This window comes from Rhipicephalus sanguineus, chromosome 1 (genome assembly GCF_013339695.2).
Source record: "Rhipicephalus sanguineus isolate Rsan-2018 chromosome 1, BIME_Rsan_1.4, whole genome shotgun sequence".
NCBI classification, from domain to species: domain Eukaryota; kingdom Metazoa; phylum Arthropoda; class Arachnida; order Ixodida; family Ixodidae; genus Rhipicephalus; species Rhipicephalus sanguineus.
The window spans coordinates 336,191,972-336,212,565 of record NC_051176.1 but is presented as its reverse complement, the minus strand read 5'-3'; the positions used below and the strand labels follow the sequence as shown (position 1 = coordinate 336,212,565).

The 20,594-nt window shown below is 43.5% G+C and overlaps 1 protein-coding gene across 1 annotated transcript; it reads left to right on the top strand.

Moving 5' to 3' along the window:
- The first annotated feature begins 1,294 nt into the window (after positions 1-1,294).
- LOC119379579 (uncharacterized) lies at positions 1,295-19,031 on the top strand. The gene is made up of 3 exons (XM_037648884.2): positions 1,295-1,600; positions 6,740-6,952; positions 17,776-19,031. Exons 1-3 carry the CDS (start codon positions 1,585-1,587, stop codon positions 18,537-18,539), a joined length of 993 nt encoding a protein of 330 aa, XP_037504812.1. The 5' UTR covers positions 1,295-1,584; the 3' UTR covers positions 18,540-19,031.
- The last annotated feature ends 1,563 nt before the right edge of the window (positions 19,032-20,594 follow it).

Genomic DNA, 20,594 nt, shown 5'->3' with positions numbered 1-20,594 from the left:
AGCAGGAACCCTTTCGGAAGTTCTGCATCGCCACTTCTGCTGAAAAGCCCCCCTCCCCCCAAAGCTTTTATTAATGTCTAAATTGTCGAGATACAGTTTTGCAAGATGCTAGCATGGCTTCAGTTTTTGCGAGACTGTATTTTGGCAATTAGAAATGGCATAGAACTCTAGAGGGAGTTATACAGCAAAGGTTACTCCTGTTTACTACCGCAAGCACTCCCCAGAGGAGTAAACTAAAGTACCCTAAAGCACCGAATTCACTCCCAAACTTAAGAAAAAACAAAACAAAAACGTGCTCGCTTAATAACAAAAACTCCCATTTCCCCCCCTAGAAACGACTGCATTACGCCTTAAATGCTCCTTAATAAGAACGTATAAACCCCCATTGTGCCTCGCAAAATATTTTATTGGTGCACAAAGGGAGTAAAACATATGCCCAACGTAAGCCCCATAAATGCCCATCTAAGGGAGGTATATGCCACCATTATTACACCGAAAAACCTCCCTAATGAGAACGACATAACCCCCTTTGTCTCTCGTGGAAATATTCTATTCAGACACAAAGGGAGTAACATTATGCCCAACGTACACTCTATACACGCCCTCCTATGGGGGTTATTTTTTACGCCCTTTCTGAGGGCATAGAAAGATGTACAGATGGGAGTGTTCTAGAGGACAAGCCAAAAACTCCCATCTGGGCGTTTTTCTGTTTAGAGTGTACCCTAGCTTGTGCATATATATAATATATATATATATATATATATATCTATTATATATATATAATATATATATATATATTAATTTGCTTGGCCCGGATGAGCTGGGATCAATCATTTTTTGCCAAAATTCCAGGCCCCATTCTGAGCTAGTTCCGCCGGATTTTGTACTTCCCGCTACTCGCGGCACGCGAGCCTACACGCGGTTGAATACATGGGTTTTCGGGCTTTGAGGACGGGGTGCGTTTACATTATTGAAACAAGCGTAACAGCGTTCACTAAAGAACAGTTGTACTATGAGGAGCTATCAGTCATTCAGACACTTGTCACACCTCGTTACGCTGCTTACAATGACCGCAGCCTTTCCGCTTGCCGGCTCTTTTCGGAAACTATTTGAGGCTGCGGACGACGGAGCGCTCGCGCGCGTAGCTGACGTCAAAACGAAGGGCGTAAACAACATGGCCGCTGCGACGCGTTGGAAGTCGCGGCGTCAGTAACATGTAACATGGCTAGAGCAACACCACCTAGATAAGTTCGCTAGAGCCACCCTAACATGGCTTCAGTGTCACACCAGCGCCTCTGGTCACACACCACGGTAATCATTCTGGGCGGTCCTCGTCAGTGCTGTGGCAGTAGCCGTGAAGCGGCGTCCACCGCTCGTGCTCGGTTGCGAGGCGCATGCGATGGAACTCGGCGGGTTGGAGTTCCGCGCGCGCGGCTGTACTGTACGTGAAGCGTGCGGAGTGGTGCTGCGATAAGCGGCAACCGATGAGATAGATCATCGCAGCCATATCGCAGCGCTGCCTTGCGCTGCACGTGAACGAACCGTCATCGAGCCGACATACAGACGCCGCCGAGCACAGCCGTCATGGACAAGCCGTCGGGTATGTCAAACCAGCAATTATTCCATTGCGACAGTTTCACGAAGAACACGTTCGCTTTTATACAAGTGGTTTAATGTGTACGTACTTACATGCCTGCCTGATCACAGTAAAACGTGCAACGCGCCTGGCGATTATTCGCGCAGCTCAGTGTGTCGCGATGCGCGCTGTAAGCTTTCAAACAGTTTATGGTCATTGCTGTATTAACTGCGAATACGTTGCCGCCTACTAGGTTAGCTGACCGCAGTTCTTCACAATTCTTAAGGCCACGCTGTTCCAAATTGCTTTCGGTGATCGAGCCTGATCACTGCACGCCGTCGAACAGCACAGAGCTCCGGCGTACAAGACATGAGTTTGACCACAAACACCCACAACCAACCAACAGTCGGGCCTAGCGCTCAGCGTGAAGAATGAATGTCGTTAATTTGAATATTGCACGCCGATTCCTGACCTAAAAATCGGTTATACAATATGGCAATTGGCAAGTGAAAAAATTATTTTAAAAGCCGTAGTCACTTTAAAGGGACGTTAAAAGAAACATGAACAGTTTATAATGATATATAGTATCCTTTGAAAAACTGTATTTCAGTTAATTTCGCGACGATGGTGAATTTATCGTGTCTTTCTTTCTTTTTTTTTTTTCAAACTTCGCGCCGAAGCTCCACCACCCATACGTCAGTGTGATTTCATGAGTTCCAGAGTGCGTTTTTTGTTCCCATTTTGGCGATGTTGGCCCACTAAATGTTCCCGACACTTGCGATGTTCAATCCTTGTCCCCTTTGTAATACATTCACATTCATTTACAGGAAAAAAAAAAGGCAGTCAAATCGGCCCTAGCAGACTCCTTGTACATCTATGATTTCATATACATGGCGAGCAGGTTCTGGAGCTTCAGCACGGCGTCGCCGCCAGTGTTCCGATTTCAACACCCTTTCTTGCTTTACAAGTGTCTTCCTGCAATTAAAGTGGCATTGTTGGTATTTAGAACAATTATTTACTAATACACGTAAAATTGTTTTCCCTTTTACAGACTCTTTAAATAAGGCATGTTGAAATTAGTGAACACAAGTAGTTTCCTAAAGAGCATCAAGGCACGAAGTGTCCTGGAAGTCGTAGTTGTTTCAAAATATATATTTACTGCAATGTTAGGTGATAAACATCGGAGATCTATCACGTTTTCTCCAACGTAGAAGAACCGTGGCACCAGTGTGTCGGAATGGAACGAAAAACTGCAAACGAAAAAAACCGATATTCTTGGCCGAAACGAAAACGTAACTGAAACATTATCTATTATTTCGTTTCGGAGTGAAACTGTATTCAGTTTTCGGTTCAAGGGAAAAGTTGCCAATCCAGCTAGGTCAACCAACGTCGTGCAACTTCAGCATTAACAGATGTCTCAGGGGACAGTATTAGCATGCACGCATGTCAGGAAGGAACCAATCCAATTTGACCATTTGCTCTATCGCTTTGACGTGAACTAGGCTTTGTGGACATTGTATACTTGCTTTAAATGCCAGACAAGGAGCCGCACCTTCAATGGCACCCGATCATGGTGAAATTTTGGGAAGAATGTTAACAGCCGCAGCTGGAGCTGTACATATTAGCACAAATGGCCCTTTGTGTGCCAGCCACGCGGGTCATCATAGAGAAAGCATTCTCGGTGCTGCAGTTCATTTTATCGTAACCGCAGTCTCTCATATCAGAGTACGCAAACCCTTGCGTCAAGGGAGTGACGCAAGGGTTGCGAATCATCTGAGCTTGCTCAGATGATTCGCAATTCACTTATGAGCAAAAATAAATACATTGTTTTTATCATTTCTTTGCTTTGAACTATTGTGCATGCCAATAAAAACCATTGTAGACCATTTTTTTTTCGTTCACGAACAGAAACGGAATGTAACTTTTTTCAGTGAAACGAAACTAAAAACGAAAAACATTTTGTTTCGACGCCCTGCATGGCACACATTTTAGTAATGGGCACCAATAAACTGTGCTTCAATGTGGTGAAGAAAAAGTGGTGTGTGTGTGCACGCATGTTTATATACACACGCACGTATGGGTGTGTGTGTGGTGTATATATATATATACATAAACTACGACTTTCGTTGGTTCGGCACTGTATATGTGAAAATATACAGTGCCGAACCAACGAAAGTCGTAGTTTCTTTCTTCATTTCTTATTCTATCGGGGTCCGCGTGATTCTTTTCCCACTACTATATATATATATATATATATATATATATATATATATATATATATATATATATATATATATATATATATTTATTTATTTCCTATAGACTTCGATCCTGATTTCTCATTTGCAACAAGTGCATGACCTGAAATTATTTAGTTTTGTTAATAGACTGATAGTGCATTGTCATAGATTGTCCATATATGTGCATGCCTTCCGTTCTGAGATCCTTGGCGAAATTCTTTTATATAATATTGCAATGCGCTAGGAATAAGAAATAAGAATAATAATGTCTGGGGCTTAACATCCCAAAACCACGATATGATTATGACAGATACCATAGTGGAGGGCTCCGGATATTTTGACCACCTGGGGTTCTTTAACATGCAGCACCTAAATCTAAGTACATGGGCCTCAAACATTTTCGCCTGCATTGAAAATGCAGCCGCCGCGGCCGGAGGAATAAGAAAGGCAGAACCCTCTAAGGCATTAAGAAATAATTCACAACTCTGGTCATAATGGAGCCTTCTGGCCATGCATTCAATTAGTACTTTATTTTATAACATACGGGCAACGTTCACGTAGGCTGGGCTGATTGTACAGCACATCACTATACAAAGCTACTCCCAATACCTTTCTTCAGGAGTGACGGATCAAAGTATTGTGTTGCATGGTGCTCACAGCATACCATCTGGACTGATTCAGAGTGGCAGTATGGACCTATAAGCACTTATGATCTTATATGCAAATTTCACATGCCACTTGGACTCAGTAGGCATGGTTGGGCATGCTTGCACCGAATTTGGTTAAATGTTACCAACATTAAATCCTTGTTATGCAAAATCAAATGCATAAATTCACCACTGTGCCATGTGCGTAAGATATGGGAAGAAACAGCCCAAGTAGTCTGCTCTTGCACTCTGTTTAATATAGAAGGAAGAACCTTAGTGTCCGAACTAAACATTCATTAAAGACAGTGACATTTTGAGCTAAGAGACGTTCTCAGCCCATGGACAAATGCTACCTGTGCTTCTCATGCAACAAAAGCACTTTTGGAGTTTCTTAGAAACACTTGTTTCCTTTGAATACTGTAGCATTTTTTTTTTAGTGTTGTGTGCTTTTTATATGTTGTGCATTTCAGAGTGTGCATGTTGCTTCATTCTTCATCATACCCATAAAGTAGCATGGGACCTGGCAAGCTTCTCTAGTACTCATAAATGCTGTTTGCCCACCAGAAGTGGTCTAGGAGACTGCTGAAATACAGGAAGTCTCCTCTTGTCGAATTTTCGGAGTAACAAATTTTTTAGCTGAAAGTATGACCTTGTCGTGCATGGGCTCAGCTGTATTTTGTAATAAACTCTGGGCAACACCTTCAGCCTCCAGGTAAAGTGTCCACATTTGTGGATGCCGAGCATGTTGGCTGGTGGCGTAGAAAAAAGCAAGGCATAAGCAAGAGCAAGAAGGCACTGCCACGTTCGATGAGCCATGTTATGTCAGCTATGTCAAAAATTCAATTTTGATTTGCTCTAAATGAATACAAGCAATAATTTGTACTTGTGTACCTGAATCCTGGGATTTGATTCTTTTTATGCAAAAGCAGAACATAACTGAATTCAGAAAAAATAAGACGTTTAAATGCACCAGTTATTGTGAATCGCTAAAAATATGTGCATATCAACGCATGACCACTTTGTTTTTCTTGCAGTATTGAGTGTCTCAGAAATAAGTTGCACAAATTCGACCCATTTATAGTCACTCTGTCACAATTTGCACCTGAAGGGGTTAAACGAAACTCGCTTAAAACAGAATAGTGGGATAAGCAATACAATTTAGCTAAAATGGATGCTTAGGTGAGTTGGTTCATACGAAAGTTTTAACAGTGCGAAAATGACGGAACACATGCTGAATCAGCGCTCTATCTGTGTATCTTTCTGTGTGTTCCGTCTTTTATGTGCTGTTAAAATCTTTCGTAAGCATACAGTGGTGTCAATTTTACTTGGCCACCCATAGGCACAATGTCAACTTGGGTGAAATATGAAACCCATCTTTTGTGAACTGAGGTTAAACAGAACTCCAATCAAAACTGCCACTTCTGGCTCATTAGCATATTGTGTAGGAAAGTCCAGAAAACATGCCTAATGATGATGCTGTAAATAGTGATCCAATCCACGAAGCACGTGTATGAAAATGAATGCCAAATTGGGGTGTTGGAAGTTGCAGTAGTATTTCTGTCATGGGAGATCGCTATGAAAGTAATGACGCTGGAAGAGGAAGATTCTACCCACGAAGTAGATGAAATTTCAAATGGTGTCCCCATTGCCTGCTTTGCCGAGAAGACAGAGACAGTTGAAAATATCCTTGGTGGAGTTCGCGGTGAAGACTGCAATCATGTATATTCATAATATAGATGAATATAGGTGTTAGTGTTTCAATGTGCATTATACTTTCTTGACAAGATGGCAAGAGATGTAGCTGAAAGTCTAAGCTGCTGGTTTGAATACAAGGGCTGCGAAGATTTATTGAGAATCATGTGCATTGTACAGGGAAGCGGCAGTGTGAGAAGCAGTCTTTTTTTGTGTTTTTTTTCACTAGAGTATTATCGCAATGCTCAATCCTGTTTGAATAAAATGATTACTACTGGTGTTTATGCCCTTTGCTTAAGTGAAACTTTGGACAAACGGAACACATATTTCTACTCCTTCGAGTTACGTTTAAGTGGAGTTAACACGTTTCGTTTAAGTTAACAAGTGTCAAAGCATTGCTGTGACACTTGAAAACGTTGCTGATTTAAAAAACCAAAGTGTTTTTGTTTGAAGCAGTGTGGGTACCTGCAAGCCTTTGGCACTAACTTTAACTTTGCATCCCTCATAATGACATTGTGGTTTTGGGACGTTAAACCCCAACAGTTATAATTTGGCACTAACATTATGTTACTTTTGTGGTGCAGGGAAGCAGCGACAGATTGAGACCCTGGTATTTCTTGACTTGGAGTCGACTGGCCTACCAGATTTGATGCCGCGGCGCAAGGTGAATGTGACCGAGCTGTCGCTGATTGCTGTGCCACGGAAGCTTCTGCGGAATCCACTGCGCTGCCTGCACAGGCTCAGCTTTTGTGTGCAGCCGCGGAATGCAGTTACAGTGGATGCTGCCGATATCACTGGTGAGGTCCCTCTGCCTCTTCTATGTGGTTCTGCCTTCGCTTGTGGCCACACTCTTGTCAATGATCTGATACCTTCAAAGATGTCTCGTAAACTGCACGATGGCTCCATCTGTCACACAATGCTAAAATGTGTGCTGGAACACTACATAGTAAACAAGACTGTGGTTCTACAAGTACAGGATATTATGTGCAAGATGCTCAGGGAGGGTAATTCGACTTTTGTTCCAGGGGACTGTACACCCATCCGATAATGTACAGAAATTGTGCTGCAGCATCTGTTTACTTATTTACTCCTTTATTTCTAATACTTCAAATCCTCCCATAAAGGTGTGCTATTAGGCCAAAGGCCAGTAAATGGGTATTAGGCAAAAGGCCAAAGGCCACACTTCAAGTCAGTTGTTGATAATACCTCTTGCACAACAAAGACAAGGATAGCATGGCAAGAAAAAAATAAAATAAAAGGAGGCAGGGCTCATGACGTTAACAGGATGTAGTTCTTTCTTTTGTATGGGATATGGCCGGCTTGCCTCCTGGTGGCATGGCAACTTAATATTTCAGCTTTTTCTGTCTCACTTAACAATGAACCAATTTGAGAAATTATTTGAGCAAAATTCTTCCTATACTGTGCCTTATAACATCTAGTATATATGGGGTCTGTCCGCAAAGTAATGAAACTGGGTCTAGTAAAAAGAATTTATTGATATGACTAATACGTTACTTAAATTCTTCAAAATAGTTTCCTTGGCAGCGATACACCAAGTACAGCACGATTACCCCGCTGCAAAGGCTCCCTGAAAGTCAGCTGCTGTGACCTCTCTGACAGACTCTGTGACAGCTTGTTGGAAACGGTGACCTTTCTGGATGATGCAGTCCTGATACAGCCCTGATGTAAGCTCGGCAGACTTCTTCCTGTTCCCAAATATCAAGAGAAGCCTCAAAAGTTCACCATTTTGATGGTGTTCCCACCATCCAAGGGGCTCTCAAAGAGTCTGAGAGGTCATGGCAGATGACCTACAGGGAGCCTTTTGCAGTGTGGTAATTGCATCGCACTCGGTGTATGGACACCGAGGGAAACTATTTTCAAGAATTTAAATAATATGTACCAATTGGATTAATCAATTTTATTACGTTATGGACAGACCCTGTATAAACAAAATTTGCAATGGGGCCTGGTGAAAGGAGAGAGAGGGCGGGTGGCTTTGGAGGTCCTGTGAAACATATGACCTCAGTAAGTATAAGAGTTTATTGGCTCACGGATCGATTGCCGAAAAAATTTCTCAAGTCCATCAAGAACGAGTTGCATGGATTAGTCGCAAGGTTTAAACACTTCTTCTCTTCTCTCATCCCGATGGGTGCGCTGGAAGCTACACAGGGAGGGATGAAACGGGGGAAATAGGATGCGAGTGCACGTTATGACCTTGAGTGTGTGTCATGAAACATGATTGCTCTCTGCCGTTGTCATTCCTGAAAGCAATAGTGTTGCTACTGCGTAATTTTAGCACACCATAGAGTTTGGCGCTAGCACATGGCGACACCCAGTGGAAAGAAGCGCGCCTTATCCAAACGCCGCTCGTACTTTACGTCAGTTATCAGCCAATAGCTGCAACCTGTTTTTTGACGACATAGAGCTGGCGCCCCGCCCGCCGAAGTGAGTGGGACGGGCCCTGTGTATGAAGAGAGGGAACTTGAGAAAGTAGCAACTTCTGTGCTCCTCTTGTAAACTGAATGTGGCGTGCATGGCTAAAAGAAAATGCCAGGCCTGCGCGGAAAGCGCAGCACAGTCACAGCGAAAGCTCGAAGAGTGGCATTTCTAGAGCCCGTTACAAACTCTCTTGTGGCTATTAATACAACTACACTAGCAACGTACCCACTACGCCACAAATCATAATTTTTGTGAAGTTGGGAAGCACCCACCACGACATTATTAGTCATTCTGCGGAGAAGCGAGGTACCATCTCTAAGGCATTATGTGCAGTTTCTTGATGCGACGGCTGATGACAATGAATTATGACTGAGCATCTTGTAATGGGTTGGAAGCTTTAAATTACCCACTAGTTACATAATTCGCATTGTGTGACGCCCGGTCGTTATTTCACTCCCACCACGCTTTATGACATGCGCTAACGTGAGAAAGAGATAGAGAGAGGGAATTAACTTTATTGAGACCCTGAGGAAATGGATAATGGGAGCCTTATGGGCTTCCTTGGCAACCAATAGAAGTGCACTTGTGAGGAACCCATTACGCTATAATTCATAATTTTTGTGCAGTAGGGAAGCAGCCACTATGCTGTGGCTAATGACGATGAAGAATTATGGCAAAGCCCTTTGTAATGGGTTGGAAGCATTCAACAACCTACTCGTCGTGCAATTCGCATTGTGTGACGCCTGGTTACAGAATTCCCGTTGTGTGACACTTGGTTGTTATTTTACTCTTCTACCATGCTACATTACATATGTTAATATGGTTCCTTCCCAACATGAAGGCTGTATAGGGTCCTTTTGCAAAGCAGTTTTAAGCACCGGCATGGCTCTGAGGTATAATACTGGGCTCCCACGCAGAGGGCCCAGGTTCGAACCACGTTCCATCCTGGAAATTTTTTCTTATTTAGTTTTTTTTTTTCTTATTTCGAGCGATAGTGGTTACGGACACTGGCGGTGGCGGCGGCGGACAACTACGGCGCCAAAAACCAAAATCTCATAACAGCTTTCGCTGTAAAAATTTGGCTGACCTGTTCACAGCAGAGTTGGCTGTTCATAGAATGTGTTTTTTCACCAAGCCCAAGGAGTGGCTCAGGACCCCTTTAATGTATCTACTTCTACAAGAATTCTTTGAAAGCCTTCGCTATTATCAGCTTTTCTTTTCAATTTTGTGTCTTCTAGTGCACTGCAAGCTGTGATGCATTGCTGCAGAGGGCTGTCAGTGCTGTGCCCACAGTTACTCAATTGCCCAACTCTGTTCTTCACCAATTGTGGGGCATCTTTTTGAAGCAGAGGCAACCACACACCCTTGCATGTATGCACATGGCTAAGTGAGGTATTCTGTGGCTTGTTTAGTCTTTATTTTAGACACCCTGTTCAATGAACTCTTGGGCTGGCACTGACTGGTCATGGCCACTTAGGTAAGTTGGGCTGATAGGGCGATTTAACGAAGCATTTCATTGTCTATAGCCTTTGCGTGTGCTCTTTTTGGCTCATGGGACTGAAAAGAGAGTTGCTGAAATTTGATAATGTGACCTTTAGGGCGATACTGTAGATCCCTGCAACAAACATATTTTCCCACCCCTTTGTACACAAGAGTGGGTTTGTTTTCCATCTCCTCAAAGGGGTCCTTTTGTGCACCAGTATTGAAAAATGGCTACAGCTGCTGAGTTTGCAGCATAACAAAACAAAGTCAACACAACAATATCTTGTGTCTGCTGACAAAACAGTTCTTTGCATGATGACAGTAGGCTTGAATTTTCTTAGGAGCTGCATTTGGTGAAGCAACTTGGACTGACTTAATACGTTACATGGTATACTTGGTGGCAACGAAAGAATTCAGTAAGCTCTACACAAACCAATTGTCAAAACCATATACACACTCCAAGATAGTTTCTGAGAGCTCCCCTCAGAATTCGTAAACATAGGTACGTCACACTGGAAGACAGGAGTGGGGGTAGCACGCATTAAAGGGCCCCTAACCACCTCCGATAACTTTTGAACATTTCAAGTATAAACGCGCACATCAAGTTCACGATGCCATCACGACCAACAATGCCAAACATGGCAGCGCTACGAGCCGCAGGTGCACCACAAATTCCAAGAAACAATCCCTCGTCCTCTCCGGGCCTTTCGGTATCCCTAGCGTTGGCCACGATGTCGCCATTCGTGTCTGTCATGTCATTCGCAAAAGGAACCTGTTTGTCTGCTCACAGGTACGTGCGCTCGCTGCTCTTCCTTCTCACATGGAGAGGAAGACCACTCAGCCAGGAGAAGAGATTGGCCGATGAACGGAGCGTAGCAAAGGAAAGAGTGAAGCGAGCGAGGGCCACTTTTGGATCATCAGACATGTGTAACTCCGCTATTACGGCACCTTTTCGAAACTTCTCGTGGCTATGTGTTTCTTGAAGACTCGTGCACAGCTGCAACACCACAACTAAACTTCGACCTCCGAGTGGTTTAGGAGCCCTTTAATAGAAAGTTGGTTCTGAGCACACATATTTTATGAGGTGCATACACGCTTCATAAGCAGTTTACCTTTGGATGCAGCATGCAAGCAGCAGCTAATTTGGAATAGCACAAATGAAATGCAAAAGTAGTCTGTTTTTAGCTCGCAGTGGCCTTGCCATTGCCGATAGTGCATGCCTCAGTACCATGACAGAGTAAACTTGCTTGAAGCAGGTACCCCTTTGGAGTCCTTTCACAGTTGGACGACAAGCAAAACACTTTTGCACACAGAATAATTTTTTAAAAGCTCATTGAAACCTTCACGAAATCTTAGAACAAGCTTAAATTTATAAAGCTTACTAATATTTAGGAAAGGTAGCAGATATGTAATAATGAGTGAAGGTGCTCTGTAACAAATTATGAAGTTAGGTTGCAGTGCATTTGCCTCTGCAGGTTGTCACTGACTACAATGTTGTACATTACTGGTATAGGGAGATAACGTTAGAATTTCTCCACTGTTAGCGGAAAGTGCAATTTGTCCACTGGCCTCTTGGATGGGTATTTTCATAGAACGATATTAAGAGGTCAAGGGCTGACTAACACCTGCATAGTTTAGGCTACACGAATCACTTTAATGCACAAATAGAAGTGGAGGTAGCTGCACATTCGTGACACTAATTGCACAAAATGGCATGTCATCATTGTCATAAGCCTGTCAACTTTCAATGCTGGACAAAGGTCTCACCTGGTCATTTCCCATTACATGCATCTTTGGTAAGCCATCTCCAAATTTCTGCGAATTTTCTTGAGCGTTAGGCATTCAGAGCCACACAAAGCGAACAGGTAAAAAAACCCAAGGAAAGCGTAGAAGCTAGTGACTATAGTTTTTAATTGAAGTGCAGAAATGATAATTTAAAGGCAAATTAAAGATGTCAAAAGACAACTTGCTGACCATGGGAACCGAACTTGCAACCTTTGCATAACACATGTCGTCAACTTGGGTGACATCCATGTTTGGGTTTTATATGTCTGTACCAGATTTAAATCTGGGAGTGTTGGCCAGCACTAATGATGGCCGTGGTGGTGGATGTGGGACATCCTTACAACAGTTAGTGTTGCAAGAATATTTTGTAGCACACCTTCATAATTATGCTCTGCTAAGCTCGGTACAATGGACACATGTGCCTGCTGTTTTTAACATTGGCAGTGCCAGGGCTGGCCAAGGATACTTTGAAATTGTATCGCGATACGATACAAGATACTCAGGCAAGAAGTATTTGAAATACATGTACAAAATACTACAACACTGATTGTGTCCGATACGATACATTCCAGTTGTATCTTAAGATACTTCGATGCATTTGCAAATTTGTTATTATACAGTAAAAGCTCGCTAATTCGGATTTCACGGGACCGGAAAAACTTCGAATTAACCGAATGTCGAATTATCTAAAGTATCAATAAAACAATAAATCTTTATTACATCCGCGCATGTTCCCTTTTTGTTAAGGAATACATAAATCCATTTATTATTTTGCATACGAGCGGTGTAAAAGCCACAATTTTTGCCATTTGTGACTTCGTTCTCAATGTGAACACGGTTAAAGACCCCTGTGTCTTATTTCAAAACGTGCTCTTAACTCATACCTTATTATGTACCAACAACACGATTGTGTATGGTGACCACCCCGCCTTTCTGAAAGCCCGGGCCATTTCGTCTGTGCGCGAACGCCGTTTTCGTTCCTTTGCGTCGCACATTTGCGGCGCTTCGCGCTCGGCACGCTCCAAGGATCATCCGAATTAACCGGGTTGCGGCCAAATACAGTAGAACCCCGCTGTTACGTTCCTCACTGCTGCGTTTTCCCGGCTGTTATGTCGTTTTCCGCCGGTCCCGGCACAGCTCCCATAGGATACAATGTATTGGGAACCCCGCTGTTACGTCGTAACTGTCGGAGCGTTCCGTATGATACGTTGCGAAGTGCGCTCGTAGCCGACCGAGTGACTACCGACCATGGTGCATTTTCACGCAGCTTGGCCTGGTTTGACCGTAATATAAGCCGCATGAGAGGTGCAAGCACAGGATCTTTCAATTGATGCAAACAAAAGCATGGCCTTCGAGATTCGTATTGCAAAGATGGCGTCTATGACGTAATTGCTCGCGAAAGCAAGGCCTTCGAGATTGGCATTTACTATTGACAAAAGCATAGCCTTTGAGATTTGTATTGCACAAACATGGCGTATATGACGTAATTGCTCGCGAAAGCAAGGCCTTCGAGATTGGCATTCACTTCTGCCATCGCGTTGGCGTAGACTCATCATCATCGTTATTTGTCGGAGGACGGGAGGAGTTCGAGCTGGTTGGAGCTCGCATGGTCGTGCGCGCGGTTCGCGGTCGGACTCGCCGCGCTGGTTGTGATTGCGTGTACTTAGTTCTTTCATGCCTACAGCTGTTGGTGTTAAAAAAAATCACATACGTTGATTACATCTCTGTGGATGAGGCCGTCCCCAGCTCCGCGTTTCTATCCATCGACTAGATCGCGGCTGAGCGCGCCAATTTTCGTGCTGCTCGTAAGCATTGAAATAAAATTCTCTACCACTAAATATTTTGTCGCTTTTCCTGTTTTTCGGCTCTTACGTTTCCCGTCTCTTATGTTTATTTCCTACGGTCCCTTCAAAAACGTATCAGCGGGGTTCTACTGTATGGGTGAACTAATGGGAGTTTCATGGCATTAAACGATGCATATGCTGGCTGGGACCAAAGCACACATCTGAATTATCCGATTTTCCGAATTAATGAGTGTCTAATGAACGAGCTTTTACTCTATATCTATATAATGTAGCACTAAACGCCTATGCACAGAGATGTTCACTTGGAAATTTATTAACTGCAGCCAATTTTGTTTAATCTGAATGAAATGTCTGTTAGTTATCTCAAAAGTTTTGTACTGCTTGCTCAAGGTATATTAGTTCCATTCCGAAACAACTTATTGGCATTGCTTTAGCTGCTCAACATGACAGCTCTTTATACACTTCGCTGATAGCGGTTTTTGCTTGTTGCTTTTGTGATTGATGGGAGTCGCTGTTCTGCTTGTCGACTAGCTAGTGGGTTGCCATCTAATCACAAGAACTTCAGCAAGAAGCCTCTGCACGATGGTGCGAATACTGCTGTGTAGTTCTACCTTGCCAGTAAGCGTCTTAAGGTTTTCGCAATAACGGATCACCGGACAGGTGTACGTAACCAAGAACATGTGCAGCTCAGCAACGTTTGACATATTGTACAGTTGCACAAAGCGCCGCAGTACACCGCCACTATCCACTCATAGCTCCGATTGCCTGGTGATTAGTAACAGTAAAAGAATTTATGGAAGCCTAAACAAGGAAAACAATATATCTAAGTAAAATAGAAAATTGGTTTCATATCAAACACAGCGAATGAGTGTAGAAACACGATACAGGCAGCACCTCCAAAAGCTAATAAGTGTTGCGTTTTGCGTCCCAAAACCACGATATGGTTATGAGAGACGCTGTAATGAAGGGCTCTGGAAAATTCGACCACCTGGAGTTCTAAAACCTAACTATAAGCACACGGGCCGCTAGCATTTTCCTTCCATGGAAATGCATCCGCTGCGACCTTCAGGTCAGCAGTCAAGCACCACACATCGCTGCGACCACCGCGGCGGGTAATCTCTAATAGCTATGACAATTACATTCAGTGCCTATGGAATATAGCTTAAACTGTTCTTTGGGACGCTTATGAGAAAAACGGGGTATTTGGTATAACCATGTTCCTTGAGTACCTTTGCTAACATATTTGAGATGGCTCCTAATAATTTCTGTTATTATAACACATACTCAATTTCGCTATTTTGTTTAGCAGTAAGCAGAATTTTTGTTACTGTATACTCTAGGTGTGCCTGGATTCTTATACATTTGTTCTCAACATTGCCTCTACATAAGAGTAAGTTCAAGTGAAATATAAATATGTAAACAGTAGCAGAAATGACGCAGATAGTTAAAGTAAGAATAAAGCAGATAGCTTACCTTCGCAGCACGTTAAACACATATTGTAGTGAGGAGACCGGCAAAAATCAATATAGAGACATAGGTAATGTATGGGATGGAAAAGAAGGACACCTAAGAAAGAACGTGTGCTGAAAAGCAAAGTATTATTATTGCGATAGCAATTATATGGACACTCTCGGCTAGTTTTTGCCGTCGCCGTCCATCGACGTCGTCAGGGCCCATATATGTATATGTATGTATGTGTGTATATATATATATAAAAGCTGCAAAGAAAAATAATTCAGAAAATTTTTTTCCGAAGCGAGGAATCGAACGGGCGACCTCTCGCTCCGCAGTGTGCGGCGTTAGATGGCTAGGCCATGAGAAATACATCTTTCAGCCTGCTAGCGGCGAGCTATTTATATACACCATGCTTTCTTGGTCACCAGCGAGATGGCACGAAGTGCGCGCGGGGAGCGCTTTAAAGGTCATCGCCCCGCTCCTGCGAACGCCGATGCTCTTCGCCCTACAGGGTGTGGTCGCCTGCATGCGCTTATCTCGAGGAATGAGAGGGGGGGGGTGTAGGGTTTATGTCTTGTGCTTTCCCCGCAGTGAAGTCGCAGAGCGTAGTAAGGTTACTTCGCTAGCTGCAGTGGCCGCGTTTGCGAAAGGAGCGCGCTGTTCAAACAGAAATAAGTAACAACCGTGACAGTTAGTTTGCGCTCGCCCTTTGTGTACCTGTTCGTTCGTTTCGTGGGTCCTGCTGTGACACATGATAGTTCGCGCTCGTCCTGCGTGCGTTCTTTTCCTGCGTCCTTTGGGCTTGAGTGATGCGCTGGCAATTTCGAGCTGCTCTCTGTTCTTCGCATTGCATTCCAATTTGTTGCTATCACATTCATTGCTTTGCCGTTGAGGCGAAACTGTGGCTTTTTTAAAAACTCTTTGAATAAAAGAAAAGGAGATGTACGCAAAGATAGCATCTGTTAGGTGAATGCTTGTTCTGTTAGATCCAGCAGCGGCACCAGTGGTGCTATAGCTGCTAAATCTTATATGCATATAAAAGAATCTCATTGCATGTAAGTCAAGCTTACATCCACGATATCATTTAAATCGCCAATGTGTGAAAGCCACGAGATGCAAAGCAATCCCCGTTCTTGCATTCTTCAGACTTCATAACGAAGCACCACGCAAGAGAAACTTCGATAAAGACACTATCGCGGCATCGGAATGTGGGCGAAAGACGCCACACGCATTGGAGTAACAGTACATGACAGTGGCTAAGTGCCAAGTGTCATGGCACTGACAAAATTAAAAAAAAAAAGAGAAAACAAAAGGTCAGCTGGGTGTAGACAATCGCGCGCTAATCTGTCGAGATGACGCGAGCACCGCCATGTCACTCTGCTCCACCAATAGGGACGCTCAGAGCTTATTGCCTATCCACGCTGGAGAACTCTGGCGGAAAGATAAACAATGTCACTGCCTTTATTTTTATTCTGGTGACTTAGTGGCAGCAGTGTCGGCTTCAGAAGCTGAGTTCAGCCAACGTTTATTGTTTCGCACGGTGGTGGTGCGATCGCAGTATCTTGTATCTTAAGATACACAATACTTCTTCAATGTATTGGAAATACAGATACTGATGCACATTTTGCGAGATGTATCGCGATACAGATACAAGATACCCAAAGGGTATCTAAGATATTATCTAAGATACATGTATCTTCGGTACTGCCCAGCAGTGGGCAGTGCCAATGGTTGAGCTTATTGAGGACTCGTTTTTATGGGTTTCGTATGTCATGCCACCTTTATTTCGCACCGTATCTCTGTGTGTGTATGTATGCTCTGCATTGACAAAAGTCTATATTTCTGTGGCTTTGAAGAATAACACAGCTGCAAGGGCTGTTGGTAAAAGGCATTGAAAAAGGAGTGAAATGAAGATGAAAGGACACGACCCAGACTTGCACGAGTGGTCTCTGCCTTTCTGCATTGTATTTGTCCTTTAGTATATATTACTTTCTTTTGCAGCATTGCAGAACTGGGACAAAGACTGACTAGAGTATATATTGTATGGTAGCAAGCATGCTACATAGTACATGTTTGCTATGAGTTTATGTTAAAATTATGAGCTCGAAATAGTGTCTCTAGAATATTAGTTGTACGTATGTGTAGGAAAGATGCATAACATTATTCTATTAGTGACATTTTTATGCTGCAATATGTATTATTTTCCTAAAGTTAAAAAAAATTCTTGCCCCGCTAGGGCTTTACAGCAATGCCAAGTAATGTTTGACTTGTGTACCATGCCATCACAATTTATCATGTGGATGTGGTACTGTATGGTATATGAACAGCCTTAACATATAAAGTGTTGTACATTCAGTGCTAGGTGTTCCTTCATATATTTTTCATTTCCCTATAGACACTAAGATGTGGAACTGTAGCATAAGCTGCGCATAGGTGGAGAAATTCACCAGTGTTAACACATGCCTTGGGAAAACAGACACTAAAGGATTGATATGTTCCGTGCCGCTGTGGCACAAACTGTGACACGTGACAGAATAATATGAGTGGGCCTTGGTAAAAAATAAGCAGTATGTCTCACTGGGCCTACAGCCACCTTGTGTTCTGTGAGATGTTCGGTCCACATTTGTCCTGAACTGCACCACTCGCCCTTTCAGGTCTGGACAACTGGGACCTGCAGTGGTGCCCATCCTTTGGTGAAATGGCCCAGGTCATGGAAAAGTTCTTGTACACACTGCAGCCACCCATCTGCCTAGTGGCGCACAACGGTGACAAGTTTGACTTTCCGCTCCTGCGAGCCGAACTGAAGCATGCTGCTCCCGGCATTGACCTGACAGCTTTCTTCTGCTGCGACTCGCTGCCGGCCTTCCGAGAGATCTTGGGCGATGCTGCTGACCCTCAGGAAGTGACTGAGGTGATAGCACTGGGTGAGGTTGGTAATGATTTTTGGGAGGCCTTCGAAGCTGCGGACATTACGTCGGCAAGCGACAGTGACGAGCACCTGCCGTCCCAGCCTGTGGAAAGGCCAACGCATCAGACACCACCAAATAAAGCTTCAGCATCCGATGGCATCCCACCTCCGGTGAAAAAGAGACGTGGAGCCCGTGAGGAGAATGGGCAGCGCCCACAGCAGTGCAAATTGGTGGCGAGACGCCTTTTCCAGGATGCTGCTCCTGCAAATGGCAGTAATACTTCATCAACATCGGCAGTAAAAAAGCCAGTTGCGAATGGAAAGAAAGTGCAGTTCAAGCTTGGCAAAGTTTACGAGCGTGTTATGGGAACGGAGATGCCCTTGGCGCATGAAGCGGAGGCTGACTGCCGAGCGCTCGCCGAAATATGTGCTCGATTGGGCAGCCGATTTCTAGAGTATGTGGATGCAAAGCACCACATGCTCCAGAATGTGACGCCCATGTGGGAGTAGGGAGGTGGTTTCCATATTCTTGGCTGGGCTGTTGCACCTTTGTGCTCCAGCCCAAGAGTGCTCTGTTCCATGGTGTTGAAGCAGTCAATGTTTGGTGTTTTGTTAAAAGTACAGAGATACAGGGGGAACTTAGGGTTATGTTATTTTTTGAAACTTAAAATAAGGTAAATTAAAAAATCGGATATGCAGTAAAAACTGCGTAAGAATTTGGCTGAAAAAAAAAAGTATAAATTTCAGGGTGCTGATACAAAGCTGTATGATCAGCTTATCACTGCTACTAATCAGCAACATTTGTCACTAAAGGGACACTAAAGGCGAATATTAAGTCGACGTTGATTGTTGAAATAGCGGTCCAGAAGCCTCGTAGTGCTACTTTTATGCCAAGGAAGTGCTTATTTTGAAATAAAATCACATTTTAGTAGTCCGCATCGCGTTAGCGCACTTCAAATCACCCGCCTGAAATCCGACTTTCATACATCACTGCTGCCGTGCCCAACATTGCCCGCCTTTACTGCGCGGCTGCCGACACTAGTAGCACAGCGAAAGTAGCGGGACCCACAGCAGCACTGGCGTTGTGCACCATTCAGGCATCCGGCAATATCACATGCATGCGGCATTTTGTCGAACTTTCTGTCAGAGCGACTTTCACGAGCGTGCAAAACATGCGGCAGTATGCGATCCCGAAACTACTACTGAGACTCGACCGTGTGAGCGAAGCAGGGCGCCGGGCGAAGCGCAGTTCGGCGAAAACGAAACCTTTGAACCACGTGCGCCGTCCCCCACGGCAACGCCACACAGGTTCTTTTTTCCATGAATCAAACGGAAACGAACAAACAGCATTTTATTACGTCTTTTGATGCACGGAAGGTTCTTTTTTTATTGTTGCTAGTTTGATTACTAGCGATTTATTGTAGGCAGACTCTCATACGTCATTGGGATCACTTCGAAAATGTCCCACTCGTGGCGCTCATCATGTGATACATTTAGCTTAATTTTTCGGTAAGTAAAGCACTGCTGTCGATAATATTGCCGTTTTAGAAGTTGTCATACATTGAGCTTTCTCTCTGACATAAATTGTTATTTGCCTTTAGTGTCTCTTTAATTGCACACTGCTGTACGTACATCTAGGAGTAGTATAGAGCAAACAGCATTATTTATTTAGAAAAAACACTGTACAAACGCTCAACCCGGTCATAGAACATAAAGCTGCACCACAAAGACATCGCTGTAATCTATAGTACTGCTTTATGCATGCATTGAAGCCAAATGTTTTCTTAAAGGGGCCTGCAGGCACTCAGAATTGAAAATTCGCTTTGTAACATTCAACCAGAAGAAGTTGCGGAATGTGTGAAATATGTAATTTAGTTTCAGCATTTTAAAACGACTGAGCACAGCAGCGCATTTGCTATTGTATTTTTGCCACAACCTGTACATATGGCTAAAACAAGCCATCGAAGGCAATATGCGAGCCCATTTAAGCACTTGCAGCAGTTAGTAGTGTCTCCTTCTTGCCCTGTTTCTGCCTTTTGTTGTGTGTCAAAAGCATCCTTTGCACTGACATGTAGGATAGTCTTTTTCATCAAAGGCAAGAAGTCTGTGGGTGGCTGCTGGTATTACTTCCTATGGACACAATATTAATGAGAACTAACAGACCATAATGCCAAGGAAAGTATAGGAGATGTTATTTGTAATAATTGGAATATAAATGTGAAGAAAGTGATGAATGATGAAAGAAAGTGATGAAGAAAGGAATGTAAATGTGACGAGCCCTTAAAAAAAGTCATCTTTCCTTCATTCCTATGGACAGTAGGGTATGTAATGAGGGCCTGCTAGTTATCGACAGTAAAACATGCATATCCACTGAGAAACCTACAGCTTTTTCTCGAGTTTATTTTTCCACAATTTTTATGCCTGCTGGTTTACTTTAAAAATGTATATGTCACATTGAGATTCGTTTCACTGCTACAAGTGTAGTTATCTACCATAAAGAGCATGGAATAATGGGATGTCGCATGTGTATCTGACGTGACCACAAGTGAGCTTCACATTACAAGA

Excerpts from the sequence above, each read along its gene's own strand:
- LOC119379579 (XM_037648884.2), top strand. Across the intron at positions 6,953-17,775 it reads GGATGCTGCCGATATCACTG|GTCTGGACAACTGGGACCTG; the intron begins GTGAGGTCCCTC and ends TCGCCCTTTCAG.